Source organism: Anoplopoma fimbria, chromosome 23 (assembly GCF_027596085.1).
Source record: "Anoplopoma fimbria isolate UVic2021 breed Golden Eagle Sablefish chromosome 23, Afim_UVic_2022, whole genome shotgun sequence".
In the NCBI taxonomy this organism is placed as follows: Eukaryota; Metazoa; Chordata; class Actinopteri; order Perciformes; family Anoplopomatidae; genus Anoplopoma; species Anoplopoma fimbria.
Window position 1 is genome coordinate 7,624,595 of NC_072471.1, and position 26,225 is coordinate 7,650,819.

Consider the following 26,225-nt stretch of genomic DNA (forward strand, 5'->3'; position numbering starts at 1 on the left):
TCCTTGAGAAACTCTTCCTGTTCCTCGAGCTTTTGACCTTGGCCGGCTTTAATCCTGGCTCCTCTTTCACCTCCAGCAGTGGCTGTGAGAAAGACAGTAGAGTATTTATATCTGTTAAATTGATGCAAAGCTAAAAAAAAAAATGCAACCACAAACATGTTGCCTTGAGCCCATGACATATTTTATCCTTGATAGATGGATGTATATCGCTGTTATGTACCAGCAAATGTTGTTGTAGTTGATTTCAACAGTTATTGCTCAAGCATTTAGAAAGAGGGTTTTGTTTCTCCATTCTCTCACCTGCATGACAGTAGGAGAATCTGCCATCTCCGGTGTGGCTGGAGGCTCCTCCTTGATGTCACTGCGGCCCCCGACTTCCGGCTTGCCGGTACCAATTCTTTCCAGGGCCTGCTCTCTACGTTTCTCCCTCTTTTCCATTCGGGCAAAGGCTTGCAGGATGGCCTCCATCTTTCTCTCTTCTCGGGTCTGCGGAGAGATAGGCGTGGGGTTCGGAGGAGGGGTGATGGACGGGGAGAGGGAGCAGAGACATTAGTCCATGGAGAACTACTCTCCCACATAGCCCCAGAGGTAGCGAGACAATGGTTGATGTGTGCTACACAGCGAAAGCCGATCAAGCTGTGCAAAGTGCAGAGCGCCGAGTGAAAGAAAAGGTGTAAAAGTGGCCCCTTGCTTTCATAATAAGAGAAACAAAACAAAACAAAAAAAGGAGAGGTCAGGCAGGAGCAACAGGAAAAATGTTGTGAGATGTCAATGGAGTGCATTTATATAACGCTTTTTTAACTTAACAGAAAACAGCTTTACAATTAAACCCTGACAAACCAGGAGGTTGCATGTCTAATGTGTTCCTGAATACATGTTTGTGCAACAAATAACCCCAGCTCTACCTCCACCAAAAAAAAAAGAAAAAAAAGAAAACGCAAATAAGAGGTCCACCTTCAGCCAGAAAACCCCACTTAAAAGATATTCATACCACGAAACATACTGAAACAACAGACATATTGCTGAGAGATCAGGCTGAAGACAGGGTGTCTGTAAAGACGAGACAGTTAGTACGCTTGTAAATCAGTCACCTCTGGGAGATTTGGGGGTGGGGGGAGGCTGGTAGATGGGTGGAGTAGGAATTGGCTATGAATGGGTCAAGTTTACCTCCTTGTGTTTCAGTCCCTTCCAGCTGGAAGCCGCCCCGACAGGGAGATGGGACTGCTCCGCTGGGTTGGCCTGAATGTTCAATAAAGAAACAGCCTAGTTTAGAAGAGACATGTCCCCCCTAAACAAGGCTTCACAAATACTGGACAGGCCTAGTGACTCCCTGATCTGGTGGAACAAAACAGGTCAGATACTGTAGGTGTTTGATTTACGTAATATCCTACTTAAGACGATACTGGTAACACTAGTAACACCACTAAACTCCCACAAAACATATAACTCATTCCTTACAATATGTAGGTTAAGGGTATTTTCTGAAAAAGCTGATATTTTCACATTCTGCCACATCACTTCAATGTTTTCCACCCTTATCACAACCTCTCTATAACACAATACAAGTTTGTTAAGTCCTCTTTAAAAAGCTGTACGGTTTTGGGCTGTCTGTGACTAAACTTGCCACACGTGAGGCAAATACGGTCAAAATCTTTGGTCTTCAATCCAAAAACTGTGGTTCCAGATTGCACGCTGAGAAAGATCCTGTTTGGAGCTTTGGAGACTAAACACTCCAAAAAATTAAAAAGGGCAGAATTATGACGGTGTTCAAAATTTTGCACCAAATTCTCACAATGTAACTGCTGCTACAACCAACCAACCAATCAGAAGAATAAACTGGCCAGCGTAACATTTAATACAGTTCAGGAAACAAAAACAACACACACGTGCACCTGTGATTCCGTCAATAAACAATGGCCAAAGATTGTATATTGTTTTGCTGCTGCTGCTGCAAAAAGAAATGACATACATGTGCACCAATCACCTAAAAACAATGGGCGGTGGTGCAGTGGTTAGCACTGTCGCCTCACAGCAGCCTCACACTGGGTTTCGAACCTGGGAACCTGGGACTGTTCCTGTGCGTTCTCTAGTTCTGCGTGGGTTTCCTCCATGTGCTCTGGTTTCCTCCCACAGTCAGACGGGAGGAAAATTAGGTTAATTATTTCATCTCTATTTCAGAGCACTGTGTTTGACTGGCGACCTGCCCGGGGTGTACCCCGCCTCTCGCCCAAAGTCAGCTGGAATTGGCTACAAGGATAGCAGGTATAGCTAATGGATCGGCCTTTAAACAACCTTAACGTTATGTACCTACGGGTGGATTTGTCACGCAGCCAGGTAGAATTCAGACTTGAGGCACTACCCGGCACAAAACCGACACTAGTAACCCATGATTTTGTCTATACAGGAAAACCATGATGCCTTTTCAAACAACGAACAATAGGCGCTTTTGTTCAAGTAGGCAAAATATGCCAACACACCACAATGTTATCTCCCCCGCGCCTTATCGCGGTATAGATTTTCAACACCCACATGCATCTACTACGCTTGTGATCGTCAGTTTGTGAATGCACACTTCTCTGATCCGGCAGCAGAGCTCTCTCCTGGGCCACATTCCATAAAAACCAGCCTATTGGATCTCCCAAAGTCAATACGGCCCTGGCAACAAGGCTCTACCCTCTGCAGCCCCTCCTCTCTCCCTCCCCCTCCCTCCCTTCAAATATCTATCCCTCTCTGGCCGATTAGCAGAACTGTACATTGGCCAAATATGAGTCAGCACTTTACACCTCAGGTCCACCGTGTGAAATGAAGCTGACTGCGGGGTAATTTCCAGAGAGTGTGTGTGCGTGTGAAGTGCACCATGCCCGCCTGTGTGTATGTGTGTTTGATACCATCTCTCATGGACATTACACTGTTTGGCAGGGATAAAAAAAAAAAAAAAAAAGAGGGTTTGAACCAGTAATTGGCCATTTCAAACTTCAAGCCGCAATGAAGGTGAGAGGAGAGCTATACTCAAACTTTAATGCACGCTGGGGGACGGTTCCAGCGTGCATGATCACACAACATACTGGTTTGTTCCCACTGACAGGAGATGGCGTTTTAAACAGGCATGTGGCACTGGAGGCCTATTAATTTTTTTAATAAGCTGGAGAAGAAAAACAACGGCAACAAATGAGGAAAAATAAATGTCACTGCGTAATGACAGACAAGCACAAAGCCTGTGAGGAAGAGGGAAGCCAAAGCTGCAGGAGGGAGAAAATAAAACAACAACAACAACAAGTAGGACTGAGCAAAATATCAACAAGGGCATGGACAGAGGCGGGAGCACTAGCAATAGATAAGTGATGAAGAGGAGGGTAGTTTAATGGAAGGGAGATACAGGACAGCTGCTCCTACCAAAGTCACAGCCCCCGTATCAGACAAATAGTTTGGATCCACACCCAGAGCAACAGGGGACAGTCTTATTTTTATTGTCACTTTCTCTGCTGGGTGGCTACAAGGCAAGGCAAAAAAAAAAAAAAAAAAAAAAAGCTGTAGCCCCTAGCTTGGCACACTTACCATCTTCCTCCTCCTCTCTGCAATCTGCTCCTCTGACTCCATCTCTACTTCATTGCTAACGGAGGTTTTGTCTTCTAGATCCTCATATAACTCAGGATCCTGTAAGAGGGGGGGAGAGGGGAGTATGGCGCTTTATCATGGCTGATCAGTCAGTCAGTCTGGCTACAGACTAGAGGGAGACAGGAAAGAGTGTAGGAGAGGGGAGGTAAGGGAGGGAGGGAGGGAAGGAACCTGGAATATACGAGGGAAGCAACTCTGCTACTGTTCAGGGGTTAATCTGTGCACAAAATAAACATTCTGAGAACTCGTCTTAACTCACTGTTGTTCTAAAATCATGTTAATTAATCTTTGTGTGCAGAACTATGAGCACCCTCTTACAAAACAAACCACTTAGCAGCTGACATACTCTGCCCTGCCTTCACTGTGAGCATATGGTTGCAATATAAATGTTTATCTACTCTGTGGGTTCATCTTTAATCTCATCATTCTTCGTTTACAGCTGTGACACAACTCTGCAAAATGCTTTTACATTTCGGGATGTCTAAACCACAGTCTTAGGCTAGTGACACACTGGACTGATTTCTTAATAATCAAGCACCTTATTTAGAAATACACTTTGACTACAACAACATTTATCGGATTTCAAACTGCTAAAAGAACTGAAAATATTTGACTTGGTCATGGCAAGTGGTATTTGCTTTTCTGGAACAGACGAGAAATTCTGTTGCTGTTAACACATCCAAGAGAAACGCCATTCCCCGAGTGTGTCACAAAAGGCTTATACACCGCAACACGACTCTGCCAGACAAACGGCACAAAAGAGTCTTGTGCAATGACACTAGATCTGAACTATGTTGTCAAACGTCTTAGTTGGAGGGGGGCAAAGGTGAATGCATAGAGGGGATGAGGGGAAAAAAGAGGGAACTAAAGAGCATGTAGAGTGACTAACAATGGAAAACACATGCACAAAACATTTAACAAAGATCAAACAAAATTGCATGCATGGATCACAAGGGTAAATGTATATATACACAATAAATATGCCATAGTAGAGAGAGTCTAAACATGTAACATATGAGCAGTTAAGTGTAAAGGAAGGATGATTGTGGGTTCGTTAAGTGTGCTGTTCATAAAAGTGTAATCTTGCCTGGTTGTTTGAGATGGAGAGGCGGAGAGGAGAGAGTTTCCTCTGTTTGCCGTCGCCTACGCCCTTGCTCTTCCCGTCGCAGTCCAAACCCATGTTCTGGTTCTGGCCCTGGTCGTCCCGGACGGTCTCCTTGTCCTTGCGACTCCCTCGGCGCCGGCCTCCAGAGCCCAGGTTCTCTGTGGGCTCTAGGTTGTGCTTGAGCACCGGGCACTCCTGGTTCCCCTTCACGCAGGCACAGTCCACCTTGTATTTACTACAAATGTGAAGAGAGAGAAACACAAAAGAAAGGCGAAAAATATGAAGTTAGAATGCAAAAATGATCTTGCCTTGTTACTGTGGGTTCTGCATGCTACTTTTCAAGTTTGCGCCTTATAAACTCACCAGCTGCCATAGTCATAATCAAAACCAATGGTGATCTCTGTGCCTTTGATGATGGGCCTCAACGAGTAGATGTATAAATGCAGCATGCCATCCTCAATGACGTGCCGCACCTGAGGGAGGTTAAGCACAACATTAGTAAAGACTAATCATTGATGAATACAGAGAGTAATGCAATACAATAAAACTGTGCATAAGGGCTGACTTAGTTTTAATAGGCAAGATTAACATTAAACAGTTTTTTGGGGATGTTTACTTACTTCAGAATTCGGGGTGCAGGAGCGACGGATGAAGCGTGCTTCGTTTCCAAAGCTGCGAGCGTCCACACACATCTCCAGTCCGTCAAATTTTGAATAAAATAACACAAAGGGGTATGGCCTAAAAAGGGGAAAGCATGAAAATCAATAACTCGCATAAAAAATAAAAAACACGACGCTGTAATAAACTACAATCCATAGCTATCCACCCAAAGCCCCCAGAGCTCCTAATATCAGTTAATTGGTTTGACCTGCATAAAAGGAAGCTGCAATATCCAATTTACATTCATATGAAACCACTCCAAGGAGAAATCCTTTTGAGAAGTGAATAGCATCCTGACCTCTTGAAGAAGTATCCGTTGGCCTCAAACTGCTGTCGAAGCATGAACTTTCCCCTGTACTCAATGATGAGGGAGTCTGGGGCCAGGTCTCGCACCGCCTTGAGGATCTTCTTGTTCTTCTGAACTTGACTCTGGAAGAGGAGAGAGACACTCGGGCATGAGTGCAGATCCTGGGCTAGCATCACATTAAATTACACTAAAATACAAAGAGAACTACATGCTTAAGTACAGGAAGTGATCAGGGTATTGATGTCCTGTCCACAAGAGGTTCTAATGGTGGGTGAGTTTTGAAATCTGACTTTACTGGACGGACTGTGAACAGGTTTTTACCTCCACAGGCGGTTTGAAAGAGGCGGGGTGCGTGTTGTACGCCAGGCTTTTGCCATCGCCTTGCTCTTTGACACGCAACAGGACCTGGACGTCCTCACTGTACTGATTGCTGCTGGCCTCCTCGTAGCGCTCCATCCACGTCTTGATTTTGTTCTCCCACAGAGACGGGTGCTCTGTCAGCTCCTGCTCCGGAGCAGCACCCTGAGAGACAAAAAAAACATGACATGACATTAAACATTTGTTGGGACAAGTGGTTCAAGTTTTGACAGAATACAACAGGACTCTGAACACAGTGTCTGAGTGTTGTGTTCAGTGTGGTTACCTTTACTCTGGAGGACTTCCTGGACCCTTCTCGGAAGGCCTGCCAGACAAAGTAAAGACATCAAAATGTAAGTATTAATTGTATATAATACATAATGTGCTTTGACTTGGTTCATTATAAATGAACTAGTAGAATCTGACCTTCTTAGCTCTGGCAGAAGATGCTGGTGACTCTTTATCACCACTCTTTTTACGTTTTTTATCAGTCTGCTTATTGCCAAGGCGCCCAGTGGTGAGCGTGATGGTGGTAGGTGTGTGTTGGAAGGTGGAGTAGAGCTCTAGCGGCACCTCATCTCCACTCTCTGTCGCACTGGTGTCACCATCTAAATAAGCAAACAAATATGTATTTAGTTATGAGAAGGGAGCGCTTAACAAAAGATATAAAAGGCTACGCACTGCTGCAGGCTAAAATAAAGAGCTGCGTTACAACAATGGAAGATCAGGTTTGCTACAGCAGAGATTAGTAAAGGAGTTTGATTTTTGTCCAGCAGGTGTCAGCGTGTCCCAGGCTCAGGCTGAGTGACCTGCAGGGGGAGGAGGCGGCATCCTGACATAGCCCACAACCTGCTGGGTTCAATAACAATCTGGCCATTTACTGCAGCAAAGCGGCCAGTTAAAGCAGAACTGAAAGATCTATCTATGAGCTTGAATAGAAAAACGTTTAACACCTCATAAATAGCTGTAAAGGGATGCAGCTCTCAAAACAAAAATCTTATCTCTGTATTTTATCCAACTTTGTGTCAACATATTACAACTTTGTTGAACATAAAAGGTGAACAAAAATATTCAGGAGCAGACTAGGGCCTACATGTACATCTACGCGGTCTTGCTTACCAGACAAACACTCTCGTTTCCTGGTCTGCAGCAGGATGGCCCTCTCTCTATCCAGGTGTCGTGGTTGGCAGCGTTCACACAGGTAAGTCTCAGGAATGTTCTGCCTGTCGATGCCCATGCAGTCAATATGCTGCCAGGCACTAAAAAAAACCAAAAAACATAGACCAAGGTTTAATAAACTTTTAAATCACAGTTTGAAGTTGCTTCAATTTGAACAACAACAACTGAGTCACCAATTAATTTAGATTGTGAAGAAAAATCTGGTCAATTTACCTGCACTTGTCACAGCAGATCATGTAGCCGTCATCGTGGGTGAAGCCACAGATGCAGCGGGTGATGTCAGCCCCGTAGCTGCCATCCTCTGAGGTGCTGAGCGTTGTGCCCCTGGATGCGTCGTCCTGGCCTCCTGGAACAAACAACCCCCCCTCTCCTTGTCGGATCAACATGGAGGGGGAGGGGAGGCCGGGGAGTGGGTGGGGGCCGTGCCCCATAGTTATGGTCCTGATGGAAGGGAGGAAGATAGGCGGTCACGTGGTGTAGGTAAATTATCATGGGGGTAGTAATTCACAGAGGAGAAAAAAAAGAAAGAAAAAAAAAAAGAATCACCTTAATATGTTGTAGTGAGTAGTAGTAATGAGTAGTAAAGACAACCGATTCCCAGGGACAATGGAAAGGCAACTACAGATTTTTTATCATAAAAATCTAATTTATTTTTGTGATTATTCATTAATCAAACATCAGAAAACCTAACAAAAAAAAAACCTAACAAAAAAAACATCATTTCGTTCAACTCGAGTTTATTATATAAAATATCTTGTTTTATGAACAAAAGTTCAAAACCCCCAAATATTGAATTTACCATAAGACAGGAAAAAGCAACTTAATATCACATTTGAGAAGCTGTGAACATGAACTGTTTATCATGTTTATTTAAATGGTATCCTGAATGATAAATATATTATCAAAATGTTGCGGATTAATCTTCTGTCAATCGACTAATCAACCAACTCAAATTTCCTGTATCACTTATAATACTAAGGTACATGTTCTATGTTGACCTAACTGGGAGCTAGTCATAATGCGCTCAATGATTAACAGAAAAGGGACGGTTTCAGGTTTGTAGGTTATTTGTCATAGGGTGCGAAAGGGAAGAACAGCGTGTGTACTTACAGCGTAAGGCAGGCCAATGTAACTGTGGGAATGGTGGGAACTGCTGCTGTAGATCTGGTGTGGGTAGCTGGACTTCTCCACCACCACAGGGCTGGCCTCCACCGATTCTGGTCTGCTGAGCGGAGAGACAAACACAGAGCACACGTTACTGTACACCGAAAAACAAGGTTACACGGAGTAATTGTTCCTCCTCAAACACTGTTAGGAAGTGTGTGTGTGTGTGTGTGCGCGTCAGTATGCGTAGCAGAGAAGCTACTGCTGGTGACACAGATGTAGAGGGGTAAGAATATGGATGGATGCTAAAGACAGTAACACTGTCAGGGGACCTGGGGCAGTAGGCCACTGAACACCCTGTGGAGGAAAGTACATTTACTGAAGTACTTTACTTATGTACAATTACGACTTGTACTTTACTTGAGTATTTTCAACTTTATGCCACTTTACTCTGTCACATTACCATTTAAGGGGTTAGTGCTGCATTTTTTTACTTTTCACATCAATACATTTATCCATTATAGTTGCAAGACACATGATTTTACACACACACATATACTCCACTTCCCTACTAAACTTCTCTGTTGGGTTCAAGTAAATACTACAAAGAGGTCAAATTATCTGCCACAAAATAAGGAATAAAAAATGATATATTGCAAAATATCAGTTACATATCCCATTTCCTGCAAAATGAGTACTTTTGCTTTTAATACTTCGAGTACATCTGAAATCTGAAAATACTTCTTCCACCACTGATTGTACAAGCGGTCATGTCACCTTGGCTTTAAATCTCAGGCCTGAGAGTCAGAAAAATTACAATAATACTACTTCATGTCAAAATAAATTAAGTTTAAACTCAAATCCACAAGGCAGACAATCATTACAAAAGTTCTGTCCGTCAGCCACACAAAACAAAAACACACACAACCATGTATTCATGCAAAACCAGTAGATCGACTTTCCACAGGATCACAATGCAGTGAAGGAGGGAGCCTGTTTGGCCGTTTGAGAACCAACCAACCCTTATTATGACATGACTAATCTATTTTTCAGTTGCCAAAAAGGGGTGGCTCTAGAGGTAGAGGGAAGTGGAACTGGCATAACGCATGGCATGAGACACGACAGTCCAGTATGAAGAGGGAAGGAAAAGAAAAAGAGGGAAACACTTCAGGACAAGCACAATGCATTTGCGAGGTGAAGCCGCTATTCAGATACACGCGTTAGTGGATTCATCGTGTTAAAACATCACTTAATTCTCCTCTTTTCACAGAGTCAATCTACAAAACTGTTCCAAAGTGGGAGGCATAGAAAAACCATTGAGGAGTGGAGGTATATGTGACAGCTGCTGAGCTTGTTTCCTTCTCTGCTCTGTCTTTATCTCTCTCTCTCAACACTAAAAGAACACCATAAAGCAACAAACTCCATGAGAGCCACAGCCAACAAGTTTCTGTAAACAAGGCAAAAAAACATGGAGAACAGCTCACCAAGCATACTGGACAGCCTCTCGGATATACGGAGTTACATGTGTACAAAGGACTAAAATACTGTGGGGGTTTTGAACAGGCCATGCAGCATTTCTGCGTATGTAAAACTGTTCAGCTTTGCTTACAATGTGACTCCCTAACTGCCATAATTCAAAGCTTTTATTCAGAAAACAAGTAGCCAAACGGTGAAAAGAACCAGCACCATTTAGAGATATAGGTAATAAATATGTAGCTGGAGCCAGTGTTAATGAAAAATTCAAATTCTACTCAAGAGTCCCAAGGTAAAGTGGAGATACGATACCTGCGTGAGCCCTTCTCAGCCCTATCTCTCTTGTTGCATGCCCTAAGAGCAATGTGCAACACTTCCTGTATGCGTTGCCGCTCAAGTATTCACTGTCAAAGTGAAAACGTAAGTGCATTCATGAGGTCTGGAGGCGGATCCAGTATAAGGTGTGTGTGTGTGTGTGCGCACGTTTTTATGAGTGTGTGCACAAAGATTAACTGACACACACAATAATCTAAACTGTTTAAGTGTGTGGAAAGAGCCTGGCTTAAAAAGATAGGGGGAGAATTTATGAATTATACTTAAGAGAGTGCAGGTGGCTCACTAACTTTCTCCCGTTAATGGTTAACTAGATCAAAGTCTATATTTTATTATACATGGATTAGAGATCTGGTCGAAACATGTATCATTAAGTGGTAAATGGAGGGGATTTATCATAGAGGAATTGGGCTTTTGCACTCTTTCAGTTTGACCTAGCAGTGAATCAGTGAGAGAGGCAGAGATAGAAAGACGTACAGAAGGCACACAAGAGAGTCAGTCTGTTCAGTGGGAGGGAGGTAAGCATGTTTGAGTGTTTGTGTTTATAGCAGGAGGGTTTGTATCATTCATGTCTTTACTCCTGGGAAGTGGAAAGGAGCGCCTAGAGGGTCAGAGTACACAGAAGTAAAAGGGTTGCAGACATAAAAGGCGGTCATGATCAGACTCAAACATGAACAGCGGCGGCTTTGCGTCATTCACATGAAAAGACAATGAGTGAGAGGAACGAATGAAAAGCGTTTCTTGAAGTTCACATTAAGGTGTGTAGCCAGGTATGCACTATTTATAGCTCACACGTGTCAAGAGTATTTAACAAAGAACAGATGTGATTTAAAATGCAAACACCTGCTGAGAGACGGTGGAGAGGCAGAGTGGACGAGCGCGGAGAACGGAGAGATCAACAGCAGGAGGGGAGGAAAAAGAGCAGCAGTGAACAGCCAGCGGCAACGCCTTCACTCCTTAAGAGCTCCCACTTGCTGCCATGGCAACGCTACGTATTTCGTTTCGACGTGTGTGCGCACGGCAGGCTCCGTGTGTCTCCACTGTGGACACACACACACACACACTGCATTAGCCAACAGCTGGTCACGCTGCTGCAGTCTACAGAGGGACGTGTAAGGGACGTGACGCTGTTTCTCTGGTGAGTAACCAGCCCCGCTATCCCAGACTCGGCTGGCGCACTCACAATACTCCAAAGACGTGTGTGTGTGTGTGTGTGTGTGTGTGTGTGTGTGTGTGTGTGTGTGTGTGTGTGTGTGTGTGTGTGTGTCCGTCCAGCTACGCTCGGCCCCTTCGGTCTGGATGGGACCTGCGCAACAGCAGGTGGAAGCCCCCTTTTCAAGCTTGTTATCTGCTTTTGAATAAAGCTGCAGCAGGCGATCGGACGCAGAGCTCGGACGGACAAAAGCGTCAGAGAGAGTCAAGGCGATGGGGGCTCACTCCTACCCCTGGTGGCAGCAGAGCTCCGGGGATCAGGGGGAGGTGGAGTGGGGGGACGGACGCGGTGAGACTGTTTAAGACGCCATGTCTATGTGAGGGCCACCTGTCACTCAGGGCCAGTGACCATGGCAACAGGCCCTGCGCAGTGCAGAGGGGGAGCGAGGGACAGATACCATGGCAACACAAGCTGTCACGGCAACAGCTCTGATGAAGGCTGAGAGGGAGGGCAATGCCCCCTTTAAAGAGACAGGAGCCCCAAGTTGATGACGTGTGTTATTCTTTAGTCATACGAGAACCTCTCGCTTCATTTATTTGACCAGAAAAAGCCACCGAAATGTCCTTGACAGAACTATGGGAGGCAGAGAGGAGGGGCAACAGGAGCCTTGTTGCCATGGCTCCATGCACCATTTCTGTTTTACTGACTCAATGCAGAGTTCACATGTGCAGACATCAAGCCGCAGCATTAGTAAAAGGAAAATGATGTGGCGTACACTTCACACAGTGAGTGTCATCACAGATAAATCCACATTCAAGGCTTTCAGTTTCACATGGGTAAATGTAGTGAATAGCTGAATAATAACAGAGTGAATGTGATGAGCATTGAATTTTAACTGTCCATTAAAAGCAGACACTTGAAGAGCCCTGCTTCCATGAACTGCAAAATCCCTTTCTCATTAAAATGAACTTTGTCAACATGGGAGAAGAGACTTATGTGGAAAGACAACTAAAATCAAGCAGTAGAGTTAAGAAACGTATAATAAAGCTGCTTTACTCATAAAACAGTGCATGTTGGGCATAGGAGAAGGTGACAGAGGAAATCATATTGACTAAGAGTGTCAAATGCATGAGAGCAGCCAAACCGAGGAAGCGTGAGAGATGACTACAGTGGTAGTGAAACTTAGAATGAACTTTTGGCAAAGACAAATATCGAAGATGGTTCGGAAGAATGAATGAGGGGGCATTAAAAAAAAAAAAAAAAAAAAGGTGTGAACATCGAAGGCTTAGTGTATTTGTCAAGTGTTACTCACTCTGAGCCCGCAGCCATGTCCAGGTATGAGGTGTCTGCTGTGTCCACCCCTACTGGGATGACTATGCTCATGACGTTCTCTGCTGATCAGTTCTTGTCCTACTGAGTCCAGAGAATGGGAGTCCAAAACACTGAGGCATGCCAGCCACAGCAGTCATTGCAGACATCTAAGTGCATCCACAAGGCCTGAGCAAAAGAGAGACAAAAAGAGAGAAAGGGACCAGTTAGTTATGTGTACATGCATCGTACTAGCATAAATGGATCGCCCATTGTTGAACAGTTCAACAATGGGTGATTTATTTCATCCCAAGAACAAAAAAGGCACTTGCATGGCTGCAGTACCAAGCAAACCCCAAATTACAAATCATAGTGAAAACAGGGTATTTCCAGAACACGCTACTACATGATTCATACTTTCAGACCAAGAACGGCGTTTGACAGGGAAGTGTTTGATAGGAATTTCCCCTCTGACAAAGCTACCAAGCTGAGGTATTGACTGATGTCAAAGGGGGGGGAGAGGACACAATATTGTAAAGTGAAGCCCGAGCTGATGCTGTGAACTGCGCTAAAGCAACCTCTACACGCTGTCTGCCAGGAATGCAGAGAGAAGGCTGCACTGTAAGGAAGCTCCCACAAAGGGGAGCAAGAGAACACAGAGCAGCCAGCCGCCATGAAAGGAGGGAGGAAAAAAACGCAACAACACGTAGAAGCCATTTTTTCCCCCCTTCGACTGAAAAGGACTGCTCTATTCTAAGCACTCGAACAGACCTCTCCAAAAAACACACACACACACACACACACACACACACACACACACACACACACACACACACACACACACACACACACACACACACACACACACACACACACACACACACACACACACACACACACACACACACACACACACACACACACACACACACACACACACACACACACACACACACACACACACAGAGAGAGAGAGAGAAGCTTTACACATACTATTGATATGAAAGCTTACATTTTGATTGTTACTACTGTGAGAATAACCAGCTAGTCACATGTAAAAAAAGCTGCTAGAGATCAAGTTCGATTGTTTCATCAATAATTGACTGCATTAGGTGTCAGGCATTGAATGTAGTGCCCCTCTGGTCCCCAAGTGGGAGGTTGGTTGGACTAATAAATCATACACAAGCAGGAATATTGATGGGAATATTAAGCCGTGTATTTGTGTCTGCCGCGAGTCCAGACGGGAGCATATGTGTCCGTGTGGCTGCCTCTGATACGGAGAGCTCTGTTGATAAGCGGGATTAATGTGAGGGACAGATGCCGAGACAAAATAGGCTGGAGGTCACACCTCCGCCTGCTCATGCACTTCGGGGCCAAACAAAGGCTCGGATCATGGATTGGGGTGTACATGGGAGAGGGGTTGCAAAGCAGGAACGTGTCATGTATCGAGTAAGGGACATACTTTGCAGACTTTCGGGAGCAATAACACACTAACACACCAAAACATGTCTCTGCATGCCTATGAGGGCACTGCCTATTCTGGCCTAACCATGTCATCTGAAGCACGCACACATATGCATGTCAACACACATGTCTCTCTCCCAGAAATTGTCAACCCTGACAGCATGGGCTCAGCGTAGGAAACTAATAGTTCACAGGGGATAAACACACGTCTTAAGATTCTCTCAATAGGAATAAAAAACAGCCCTGAGAGTCATTTCAGATACTAATTCACCCAAATGCACTATTAGAGACAGCAGGACTGGTGAGCGGCTCACAGACATGACAGCTGTCAGCTCCAGGCCTAATTAATAGCAGGAAGAAGACCCCCATGTGTCTGTGTGTCAGCCAAGGCTGCTTATGGGATCACCCTCCAAACTCTCCTCTGATTCTGTGTTCAGTGAGTGAATGGGGTAAACAGCAGGGGTACTATCACTGGCAGAGGCATTTCATGGTTGAAGCTGATGTAACCAGAAGACTTTCTTTCAACAAGGATAGGCAGTTTTGCCAAACACTGAAATGACAAGACATCTCCTCCTTTGTATCATGTGAAAGGCCCAGTATGTATTAGCACTGGTAAATAGCTTTCCTCTGAAACAGCCCGTTTGTTCCCTCGTCCACTAGGTTTGTCTCCATTTTATCCAGGGAATCCTGCTGTCACAACTAAGGAATGCACACACAAGCTCACATTCACCCCCCTCTACTATCACACAAACAGATAGATAACCCCTCGCACTGTCCTTTCAAACATTCCCCACCATATGGAAGACCCGTGTGCAAACATACATGCACTGCGCTACAGCCAGACACAGTTAAGACTGACAAAAGGCGAGTGGGGAAAAAGAAAAACAAGTACAGTACGGCTGCATTCCTGACTAAATCTGAACTGCGCTGTGACTGCCTCTGCCTGCTCCTCCTACTTCCTCTAGAGGAGATGTCCATCACCCTGGAGAAACGCAGCCAGAGAAAGGAAAAGAAAAAAGAAAAGAAAAATACCACCCCTCCTTCCTGTGCCCAGTCACCCCGCCCAGCCGGATTTCTCTCCCTCCTCTGTACATTTCCTAAATAAACCCGAGACAGTAACGCAGAGCGAAGGGGAAGGGGAGTGTCGCAGACGCAGTTCCAAATTACATGGAGCCCGGGAGAGACCATTTAAAGTCACCTTTGGCCAAATCCACTGCTTTTATGGAAACACATGAGATGAGCGAAGGGGTGGGGAAATGGGGAACATGCACAGGGGAGGGTGAGTAGAAGAGGGGAACATAGAAAAGACATGTTGCGAAAGTGGACAATAGTAAAAACAAGACCACAGGATGGTTTCTGTGATTTCAGTGAGTCTTCTTTCTCTAAAACCGTTCACCTTTCACGCGCTCTCTTAAAAACAGATTTCCTCGCGCTGTAGGGAGCTTTAGAAAATCATCCACAGCCCCTCCATTTCAGAGGGCAGCGGGGTGGGGGAGGTGTACATGGGGTCTGTCTGACAGTGACGCTACACAGCCGAGACCTGGGTGGACTCTGGGTGGCAGAGTGGAGCACATAGCGTAAACCCAGTCTCTCCTTTCTCCTCCTTCCCTCCCTCGGCAAAAGGGGACACAGTCACGTCATTGTGTGGGGAATAACTGTCCTTTTAAGACCGAACCGCACTGAAGTCAGTGAGGGAAAACCCACATCACCACACTCAAAACCATGCCGCTACAGACAACAGCTTTCCTCTCTACTCGGTTTATTACCACTGCTCAACGTGTAAGTGTTTTCATTCTTGTTTTCGCAGCCAAGTCTCGGAAGATTAGGTTTTTTCGATAAATAGGAGGAGCAACACAAAATGAGGGATTCCAACTATATCCCACCGCTCCACTACCAAGCTGATGCACCTCACACTATCCTCATAACTAGCTGCAATGACTCAGCTCATTAACAAACAGGTAAAACAAACGGATATAAACACAGTCATGTACACAGGAAGAAGCATGACCCACATGGAATGTAGGCCTGGCCTTCTTCTTCACGGTGCCCACAATGGGACACATTGCATCTGCCCCTTCCTTCATAAATCAGTGTGCCCATGGCTGCCAGCACTCCCTCTGCACTCAAACACTGAAGGTGAAGTCATACATCAATACAGCAGGGGATATGGTCCACACAAGCAATTTTTGTGGCTACAATGAGAACTGTGCTGTTGAGAGTGCGAGCCAAAACCTCAGCTGACTGTAAAGATCAGTCCAGTCCATTGAGGAGTCAGATGATGAGGAGGAGACAGCGGTGTTGCAGTGTAACTAGTAAACAACAACAACAACAACAACGGAGATAGGCCAGCAGTGCAGCAGGCTGATGAAGAAAAAAAAAGGCAAGACAATTTAGGAGGTTTTAAGGGGGCTACATTAAAAAAACCAAAAAAAAAAAACCCATTAAAGTCTATATAACAGTGGGCATGAAGATGTATCACAACAATCTCTCCATCTCCCCTCTCGCTCCTGCTTACGGAGTATCAAGAGCCAGGCTCTGTGTGGACAAGGGTGAGTTCCTTTCAACATTTGCAAATAAGACATGTGTACGTTACATTACACTGCACCGTTATCTGCGTGACAACTTGTAAAGGCCGATACCATTTTGTCTCTTGGCCATGGAGAGCTAACCTGGTGGTCATTTCAGGGCACAAATGCATGCAGCTGGAAGCCAATTACAGCATTTGGAGAATGCAATGTGCTGCTTGCAAAAATGTGAGTTGTGCATGTGGGCCCAGAGAGAATGGGGAGAGGCAACTTAGAATCTATGTGGCAAAAGAACAGTAAGAGGCACTCAGAGGTCCCATTATGGCAGCATTCGAGGATCAATTTCACGCCTGGACCGCAGTGCCGTTACATCACCAACATTGATGGCATATCCCCTCTTTATGCTGCCCATCCTGCCTTGCGCTACTACCCATGAATGCTATTGTAACACGGGCACAGCAACAGGAAGTAGGTTAGAGAGGTGTAGCAGAGCTGCAGCCCTAAAGCCACCTGTCGGGGGAGGCAGCTTGCTAGCTTAAAGAGGGATCTGTTACGGCCCAGCTAGCTGCACAAAAACAGGTCACCTGAGCCCTTCTCCTCCCAGCTGGGATACCATGTGACTGTGTCGGGGCCCCAGAGCCAGGGCGCTTTGTCTCTGGGTCTCTCAGAGTCTTGGCATCACAAGTGAGATCACTGGGGACCAGGCCACAACCACACACACAGCTTAGCCCCACATGGTGAGGTATGTATCTATAGAGACACACACTTTGCCTACACAGATGTGCTACTGTTTCGGGGATGAGAGTTTTATTGTCTGGAGACTGCGATGAGCACAATAACAAGGGGACAGGGAGAGCGTCTAAGAGTAAGCTGAGGAGTATCTGGGCTTCCTCTGCCCTATCAATAAGTCAATACACCAACAGACATCTTGTGGCCTAGGTTGACTTCTTTATGGTCCTCCTCTTTTTCTCTCCCTCTGCTGCGAACACTGAAAAATGAAATCGTTCTGTGCTGGCTATTTGCTCTTATGTCTGTCTGTCTGTCTGTCTAGGGGTTAGGGTGAGAGGAAAGGTGTGTCATCGGAGACTACTAGACTCCCTGCCACCTGCCAGAGTTGTCAGTCCCCATCCCAGAGGGGGGAGTGGCAGCTCACCTCCAGTCACCATCTCTGTCAACAAAGCAAGCAAACACACTTTGCTGCTGCACAGGGCAACCAGGCCCACACACAGCCAGTCCGGTATTTAACACTTTCAGCTACAATATCCTGTCGACAGAAGGGAGGAAAGGAGTGAGTATTAAGAGAGAAAAGCCTCTGCTCCTTTACAAGCATGAACAAGATGGCTGGGGACTTTGTGTATTATGTAGCAGAGACTGATTAAGCGCAGCACAGAAGGGCCCTCTCACTCATCTAGTAGTAATAAACCCTCCACACAAGAGAAGACCCTTTGGCACTTGCTATTATGTGAACCATACAGGCAGCTGAACTTCATTACATTGACACACATACCCTCAATGGATAGAAGCTACACGAACCATTCAAGAGCTTAGCGATGTTTACGATATGAGCAATGATAAAGTGACTTTAAACTGGCCCTCTATAGTCTACTTATTTCACATGGTATGCTTTGAAGGGGTTTGGAGGCCCGTGTCATGTGTTATTTCTGCTAATGACAGGTGCTTCAGTCAAACAAGCACTTTTGTATGAAACATTTATTAGTTCAACACCGACGGCTTGCACGAGGTTGACAACTATACAACTTGCTCACCCTACAGCTAAACATCCGTTTGCAGTCATGTAAATCCCATGTACATTGTTGATAGTGTGAACTACAATGTAACTATGAATATTTGTGATTAAATATGCTTCAGCAACTGTGAAATTGTTTTTTTTCTTCAGTGAACTGACCTTAAAACGATCAGTAGGAAAAGAGCATAGAACTACTTGGCATTAGTCGTGAAAAAGCATTTCAGCTGAACAAAGTGCCAAAGTTTGTCCCAAAGGGTGACGTTGAAGAAAAGACAGCTGTGCCACACTATTGCTGGGCTTCGTAAGAGCCCAAAGGCTCAAAAACACTTTCCCAGAAACAAAATAGCAGTGGTTTCTTTTATTTCTAATGTTGATAGTGTGTTTGAATACAATTTAAGGGCACATTTTATAGCATTTAATGTTAAACATATCCTTAGCATATGGTATTGTGCAGTAGCAATATGAACAATAAGCATCTGACTATTGTGTACTTGAAGTATGTGCCATGCAACTGTATTATATATATATACAAGTACCTTGCTAAATATAAATATCAGATGAAAACCCTGACTGGAACATCCCGAGCATAGTATGTTGTTTAATGAATGTTTCATGTTTGTTTAAGTCGAGTCTTGAGCTAAGGCAAATTAAATATTCAACTGATTTCTGTCTTTGAACTTGTTCTGCATTCACTATCCCCCTTAAACAACTCTGAAATCCAAAATTCTATGCGTTACCCTTTATAACTAAGCAGCTCACATCACCATGTGCATTTCCATCACAGTAAAAGGGATACATGTATAACAGTAAAAAATAAAAAACATGGGTGTAGGGGAAAAACTATGTCACCTTAGGATAGTAAAGACTATTTCAGGGGGGTGATAATGTGGCAAAAGAGCTGAAATACACATATTTCAACAAAAGCATTATGCTTGTGTACCTTTATGAACCATAATGCTGTCAAAAAGGTATATGGATGTGCTCTCTCTGTGCTTACATCACATTTTCTATGACAATAAACCTCATGTCCTCAGATCCAACATTACAGCACGAAACACAAGCGACATCATAAGCCGTGACGCATGTTACAGGGATACTATGTAATTGGTTTTGTGAACATGCCACAGGAGCGTCAATGGATCTCACTACACGACATACAAAGCGCAGTGTTATCGAGGCATGATCTAGATTGTTTGGACGTTATTGTCAATCCCTAAACTCAACTCAAAAAAAAAAAAAAAAAAATCCTGTGTTGTGCAGTTGCTTCTCAGTGAGTATGTCGGCGCTGCAGTCAGTCCTGCCGATAGGGGTGTGGAGGGCTACAACGTTGCTATTATGTTACCACAACACCCTGCTGCTGTCGCCATTTTCATAGCGCTTCTCTCAGGACTGCGAGACAATCGTGGGGCCAGTGGGAGCCTTGCCACGGGAGGAAAAACCCCCAAGAATGCATTCAATCGCCTCTTTCATACACTCTACCTTAAGTATCACTCTGTCGGTGCAGTCTGTGTGTTACCATTAGATGTGTTTGTGTGTGTGTGTGTGTGTGTGTGTGTGAGTGACTTCGTCGACAGCAGAGCCAGGAAGCTAATCGGCCTGTGGAGATGTAGCAGGGTGAATGTGATGGCATGCGGAGTAGCAAGGTTTTTTTTTTTGGTCCATCGAAATAATAATAATTTCCTGGAGAATATGTGGGTTTTTTTGTGTAGATAAACGCCACCCAACTTATATTTAAAAAAAGAAAAGAAAAAGCAACGTGCTGACGGTGACCATCGGGTTAGGGTTACCAGAGGAGTGGATTAATACTGGGTTAGTCACAGACTAAACACAGTGAATGCACATGTTATACGGCCATGTGTTTAAGACCCAGTGTGGCTGAGCTGGGGTTACAGATTGTAGGACTGGGGCGAGATGCACGAATGCAACAAACCCCCCTCCCCCACGCTTGCAGCATTTGAACCTAATACACCTTTTAATCTGAATTAAATTAGGCGAAATGTACTTGTATGTCACATGTACATAGCATCATAGCTTTGGGTGTATTTCTCTTCATTACCTTGTCGTCACAACTCCATTAAAAGCTCAGTAGCCTTGAGATTACTGCGCCATGTAGTTGGGGGGCATCTAAGCCATTAAAGCAGCTGGTGTTGCGTTGAAATCACATGCTGCACAGCTTCATGTGTCTGTTTATCGACACACATGCATGTAAAAAAACAAATCGTCATTGTTGTCTGATCACTGTGTGGCATTGTAGGATCTTTTTCTTTTTCTTTTTTTTTAAAAGCTGAACGGAAACAACGCAGGGTGGGAGCCACCACGACACAATCAAGTTTGCCCCCTAACCCTTAAAATGTACTGTTTTCACGCTGGTGTTTGCAAATAACTTTGTGTTTTCAAGTCACACAGGATGTGACTGATGCTTTTATTTATTTATTTATTTTTGTCCTGACGCAAGAGGGCTGTGTAGTAAAGTAACTGTTTCATGGAGGAGGTCACACTAATGCAAAGGAAACTGTGCGCAATGTGGCTCCAACATGAAGTGAGTGCCCCTCTGGTTACACACACATATATATATATATATAATATAATACACATATATAATACTTTATAGCAGTGCTACACTGAGAGACAGCCATTAATATAATTGCAGTGTTTTCCTCTGAATGTGTGTGAGCAACCCCATCGATCTGTAACTATTATTCACCTCCTGTAACTTTGTTTTTGACGTTTTCTTGCATCGCCACACTATCAAAAGAGAGGAATCAGAGCCCTGTGTGGAGCTAACAGAGCTAGCTAGTAGCCTAGTAGCATGCGCTAGCTAGCTCTGGGGGTCTCCTGTCCAACGTGACACTTTGAGGAAACACCTGAGTACCTGTTATCATATTGATTTGATTGATTAATCTGGGTGCACGTGAAGGGGATTGACATGTGCAAGAAACAAACCAGGAGCGGTGTTGCTCAGCTAGCTAGTTAGCATGCTAGCTAGCTAACTCCTCAGCTGATAGAGCTAGCCTAGCATGCTAGCTAAAGCCAACAATAGCCCCCTCCAGCTCGGATTGGTGCTCATCTACAACCACCACGTAAAACAGGTTTACTCACCGTGTTATGTCCACTCTGGAGGGTCTGGATAGCGGGTGAGGGGACCTGGGTGAGACCCCCGTCGCTTTCCACACAGCTTCCACAACCAAAACAATACTTCTGTGCACACACTGCGGATCCCTGGCAAAGCTGTAAAATGTCTGCCTGTTAAGCTGTCCGCTGAGGTGGGAGAAATCTGCTGCTTCCTGACCCAATTTCTGCGTGTGAATCTAGTCGAAACCGTTAAAACAGAGCCCTAGTCATCGGCGACTTTTCGAAATTAGATCCCCTCAAACCAGTCTCTTTTCCCTTTGCAAAAATGGCGGCCCTGCCAGGACTGCCGAGACTCCGCCTCCTCCTCCTCCTCCTCCTCCCCCCCCTCCCCGCCGCTAAACCCGTGCTCCGCCTCCACACGCTGCGGGGCTACACTCCCGATTTCACAGGGGCAAAGCGTGACCGCGCTTCAATGCGCGTCCACGACTGTGATTTCCTCAAGACAAGGAGGATTGTTATTTATATGTCGGCAGCGTAGTTGAAGCACTACCCTGAGCCTTCTGCTTAGCACTTGTTGTATTTGTTATTAGTTTGTTGCACTTGTTGTATTTGTTATTAGTTTGCGTCTGCTAAATGACTGTAATGTAATGTAATGCATTAGTTTGTTGCACTTATTGTATTTGTTATTAGTTTGTTGCACTTATTGTATTTGTTATTAGTTTGTTGCACTTATTGTATTTGTTATTAGTTTGTTGCATTTATTGTATTTATTAGTTTGTTGCAATTATTGTATTCGTATTAGTTTGTTGCACTTATTGTATTCGTATTAGTTTGTTGCACTTATTGTATTCGTATTAGTTTGTCTTTTGCTCTGGTTTATGCTTTTAGAGAAAAGCATAAACCAGAGCAAAAGACAAACTAATACGAATACAATAAGTGCAACAAAATAATGCAGTGCAAGCATCTGCTTGTTTAAGAAAAGGAGATGCACTTATGACTTCTGGTGACTCGTAGTTCTCTATGTTGAATACACTTATTGTAAGTCCCTTTGGATAAAAGCATCTGCTAAATGACTAATGTAGTGCTGTGGATTTACTTTACACAGTGCATGTCAAAACGGACAATTAGATTTAGAAATTGGACCTAAGCATGTTGAATAATTTAAAAAAAAAAATGACATTTAAACTTGCTGAAGTCATATTACAGGTGGTTTAATTGTTGTTGGGTTTTTTTCTTTTTAATAGAACATCAAATTAATTATGCAGAATTCAATGTTGCACATTGTAATATACAATAGTGTGGCGTTCTGGGAACATTAATTTCGGTGCAATCTTCCTGACCATCTTGTAAAAGCAGAGGCAACTCAAGAAGTACTACCCTGAGCCTTCCACTTAGCACTTATTGTATTTGTATTAGTTTGTTGCACTTATTGTATTCATATTAGTTTGTTTCTGCACTATACTTTTGCTCTGGTTTATGCTCTTAGATGCTTGTTTAAGAAAGGAGATGCACTTATGACTTCTGGTGACTAGTAGTTCTCTTGAATACCTATGTTGAAGACACTTATTGTAAGTCGCTTTGGATAAAAGCGTCTGCTAAATGACAGTAATGTAATGCAACTGTTGGAATGTTTTTATCAGAAGGTTTGTTTTAAACTGACTTCCCCCTCTGTTTCCTTATCTTCCTCTCAGGGTCAGGAGGCATAGTTTGCCTCAACACAAAGCCCCATATAGGCAGTTTTATAATACATTTAATATCTACAATGCTTTTGTTTGTTTTTAATACCGAACAGACAAAGGCTACAGCAACAATTGGACACCAGAAAAATGTGGGCTGAGTAGGCCAGACCAGATTGTTTATTAGCCTATTGCTGAAATAAGAATGTGTGTGGAATTTACAAACTTAAAAACAACAACTCAAAAGTGATTATTTAGGACCTAAATCTTTGATTTTACCACAGGGATGGCTGAAAAGAAGCACATAAATCCACTCCCCGACGCAGGAGGAGGCAACTAAGCTGTTATGTAACCCCTTACGCAAGAGCAGCATTTTGTATATTGAACTGATGTTAGGAAGTAGTACCTATCAAACACTGACCGATAACTGTTAATAAACAATAAAGATAAAAGGCCGTACAGGGATACAACATTGTAAAACTCATCTTAAACAAAAGCCTTAATGTTTGAAGGATCTTGAAGTCTTGCATGCACATATCTGGATAAACAATTTCACATTTTTTGGCTCACAACAAATCCCAAAAGAAATCCCCAATCTGGAAGTTATGATTTATTTGCCTGTGTTTTGCACTGTAACCATCAAGCTGTCTAATAGCTGCAATTTACAACCCTTTGAACTTTGTTAACCATATTGCTGGACGTGAGATCTGACATGTTTAACACAATATATATAATTCTATCTCCCCGACAGCTTTATTGTTGTGGTAAACCAGTTACTGTCAAAATCTCGGTAAGAAATCCCTTTGACATCATTTGTTGAGAGAGGATGTTCTCATCGTTTCCATTTATTGACCCTCCCCCACCCGAAACCGCATCCCTTCGCGCATGCGCATTGGTGCAAGACCGCTGCAAGCCTGCAAACCGCTTGTGTACGGGCATGCAGGTTCATTGAAATAAACGTTGGGGGGGGAGGACGGAGGTGAACGTTGGGCCGTCCGAGCCACCGTCACCCGGAGGAAGCAGCGATGAAAACGGTTACTGTCGGGTTTTTTGGGGTTTTTTCTTTTTAAATGTCGGAGAGGATAACGTTCAATCCATGTGCGTTGTCGGTTATGTTAAGATAACGACGCATATTATTTTAATGGCGGGTTAATTAATCACTTGTCCTAAAAAAACAAATCGATAAAAATTGGAATCTTTCTTTTTTTTTTTGAAAAACGGTTGGTTTCCGATGACGTCATGTAGATGGTATTTGTGGGCGGGGTCTGAGCTGTGAGGGGAGAGGGGCGCAACCGGAGAGCACCAGGCGCCATTAGGTAACACAGCAACGCGGCTGTATTTATACGTGTGAGGAGCTTTCCCCGTCGGATAAAGAGCAGATGAATCGACACAACGTCGTATCTAATAGTGTGGGTGATTTACTGTTCGCACCAGGCGATAAAAAAACCCGACTTCCTGACGTTAAACTCCACTCATTCTCGCGGTGGACTGGGAAACAAGATGGCGTCGAGGATTCTTTTCTTCTTCGTGCACGGGGTCGAGGTCGCGCACTCTTGGGCGGCGGCAGCAGCGTGCGCGTTCTCGCCACAGTGTTATTATTTCCTGCTTGTTGACGTTCCTGCTGGATTCAACATCTGCAGTGAATCCTCTGCATATGATTTTACATTTGTGTGTGGCTGTACTGCTCTATAAAACAACGTTGTGCCAAAAACATTTAACCTTTTTTTTTTTTTTACACTTTGAATGATATGTTTATCTTTGTTTATACATAAGCACTTTCTGTTCCTCTGCCTTTTCACACTGATGTTAAACTGTCTTCTAATAAAGGATACATGGTCAAGTACAGCCCTTCTACACAACAGCACCCAGTATAGCTCTCCCCCTTATTTGCTTTGTTTTAGCTTTTGACCCCATCTAGTGGACCATGCAGGCAAAACTTGTGAATTTACAGGCTGATATTATTTAATTATGTGTATTTGTGTAAATATTAGATATATTTGTATTATTATTATTATTTTTATATTATTAATAATATCTATTGATATATTAGATATTATTATTAGATATATTGTTTTTGTGTGCCCGAACTATAGTGTTAACAGTTTTATTTAAATAAATAATGTTTAAATACTAATCTATACACTGCAATACAATAGTTATAATAGTTTCTGTCTGTATATATAATATTTCAGTTACTCTGGATTCTTTACTGTTTTTTTATTGCTCATTTGCTTATTTATAATACTTATTTTTGATCTTGTTTTTTTATTTACTATGTCTCTTGTTGCACTATCCTCTATGCTGCTGTAATCCTGTAAATGTCCCCGCTGTGGGACTAATAAAGGATTATGTTATTGTATCTCTTAAATTGGTTGAAAGTTACTGTTTTCTGTATTTAGGTTGGACATAAATAGATTATCATTACAACAGAAAATGTCCTATTTATTTTGATAGCTAAAACACTGAGTTGTTTACCTATTTACTAATATAGCAACCACAGGGTCAAAACGTTTGTCAGTATTTTTGCATAATTGAGGTCATAGTCGTCATAAATATAGTGCAAACAAGAGACATAGTAAAAAACAAGATCAAAAATAAGTATTATAAATAAGCAAATGAGCAATAAAAAAACAGTAAAGAATCCACAGTAACTGAAATATTATATATACAGACAGAAACTATTATAACTATTGTATTGCACAGTGTATTTGTAACTAGTCAATGCATGTCATGTTTCAGAGGTGGAGGCTGTATTCAGATCCTATATTTACGTAAAAGTAACAAAAGTAACCACACTGGAAATACTCAACTACAAGTGAAAATCCTGCATGCATGCAAAGGCATATTAAAGTAAAAGTTTGTAAGTATTATCAGCAAAAGTAAGCAAGTATGCAAAAAAAATGGTCCCTGTCATTGTTTTACTATTATATAAGACGTTTTTGGTTTCATATTACTGATGCATTAATGTTTAAGTACCTTAAATTTGCAGAAAAACTAATATATAATAAAAAATAAACAGCAGAACTCAAAGGGAAAGTCGTGTCTCTTGGAGACCAGACGGGGGCGCTGTGTGTTCAACTAGTTAGCCCATCAGCCAATCAGCGCAGAGAACCAACGGATGTGGTCACTCGCTGTCCAATCACAGCT

General features: G+C 43.5%; 1 protein-coding gene across 1 annotated transcript; it reads right to left on the bottom strand.

Moving 5' to 3' along the window:
• On the bottom strand, window positions 1–21,732 carry kmt2e (lysine (K)-specific methyltransferase 2E; the record flags this gene model as incomplete). The annotated part of the gene is given in 17 exon segments (XM_054625008.1): window positions 1–82; window positions 301–486; window positions 1,168–1,239; window positions 3,556–3,654; window positions 4,703–4,955; window positions 5,084–5,193; window positions 5,341–5,458; window positions 5,679–5,809; window positions 6,009–6,209; window positions 6,331–6,369; window positions 6,471–6,652; window positions 7,164–7,303; window positions 7,437–7,631; window positions 7,633–7,664; window positions 8,334–8,448; window positions 12,599–12,783; window positions 21,430–21,732. Coding segments are annotated over 16 exon segments (2,026 nt in total), but the record flags the coding sequence as incomplete, so codon positions are not given.
• Between the last annotated feature and the right edge of the window lie 4,493 nt (window positions 21,733–26,225).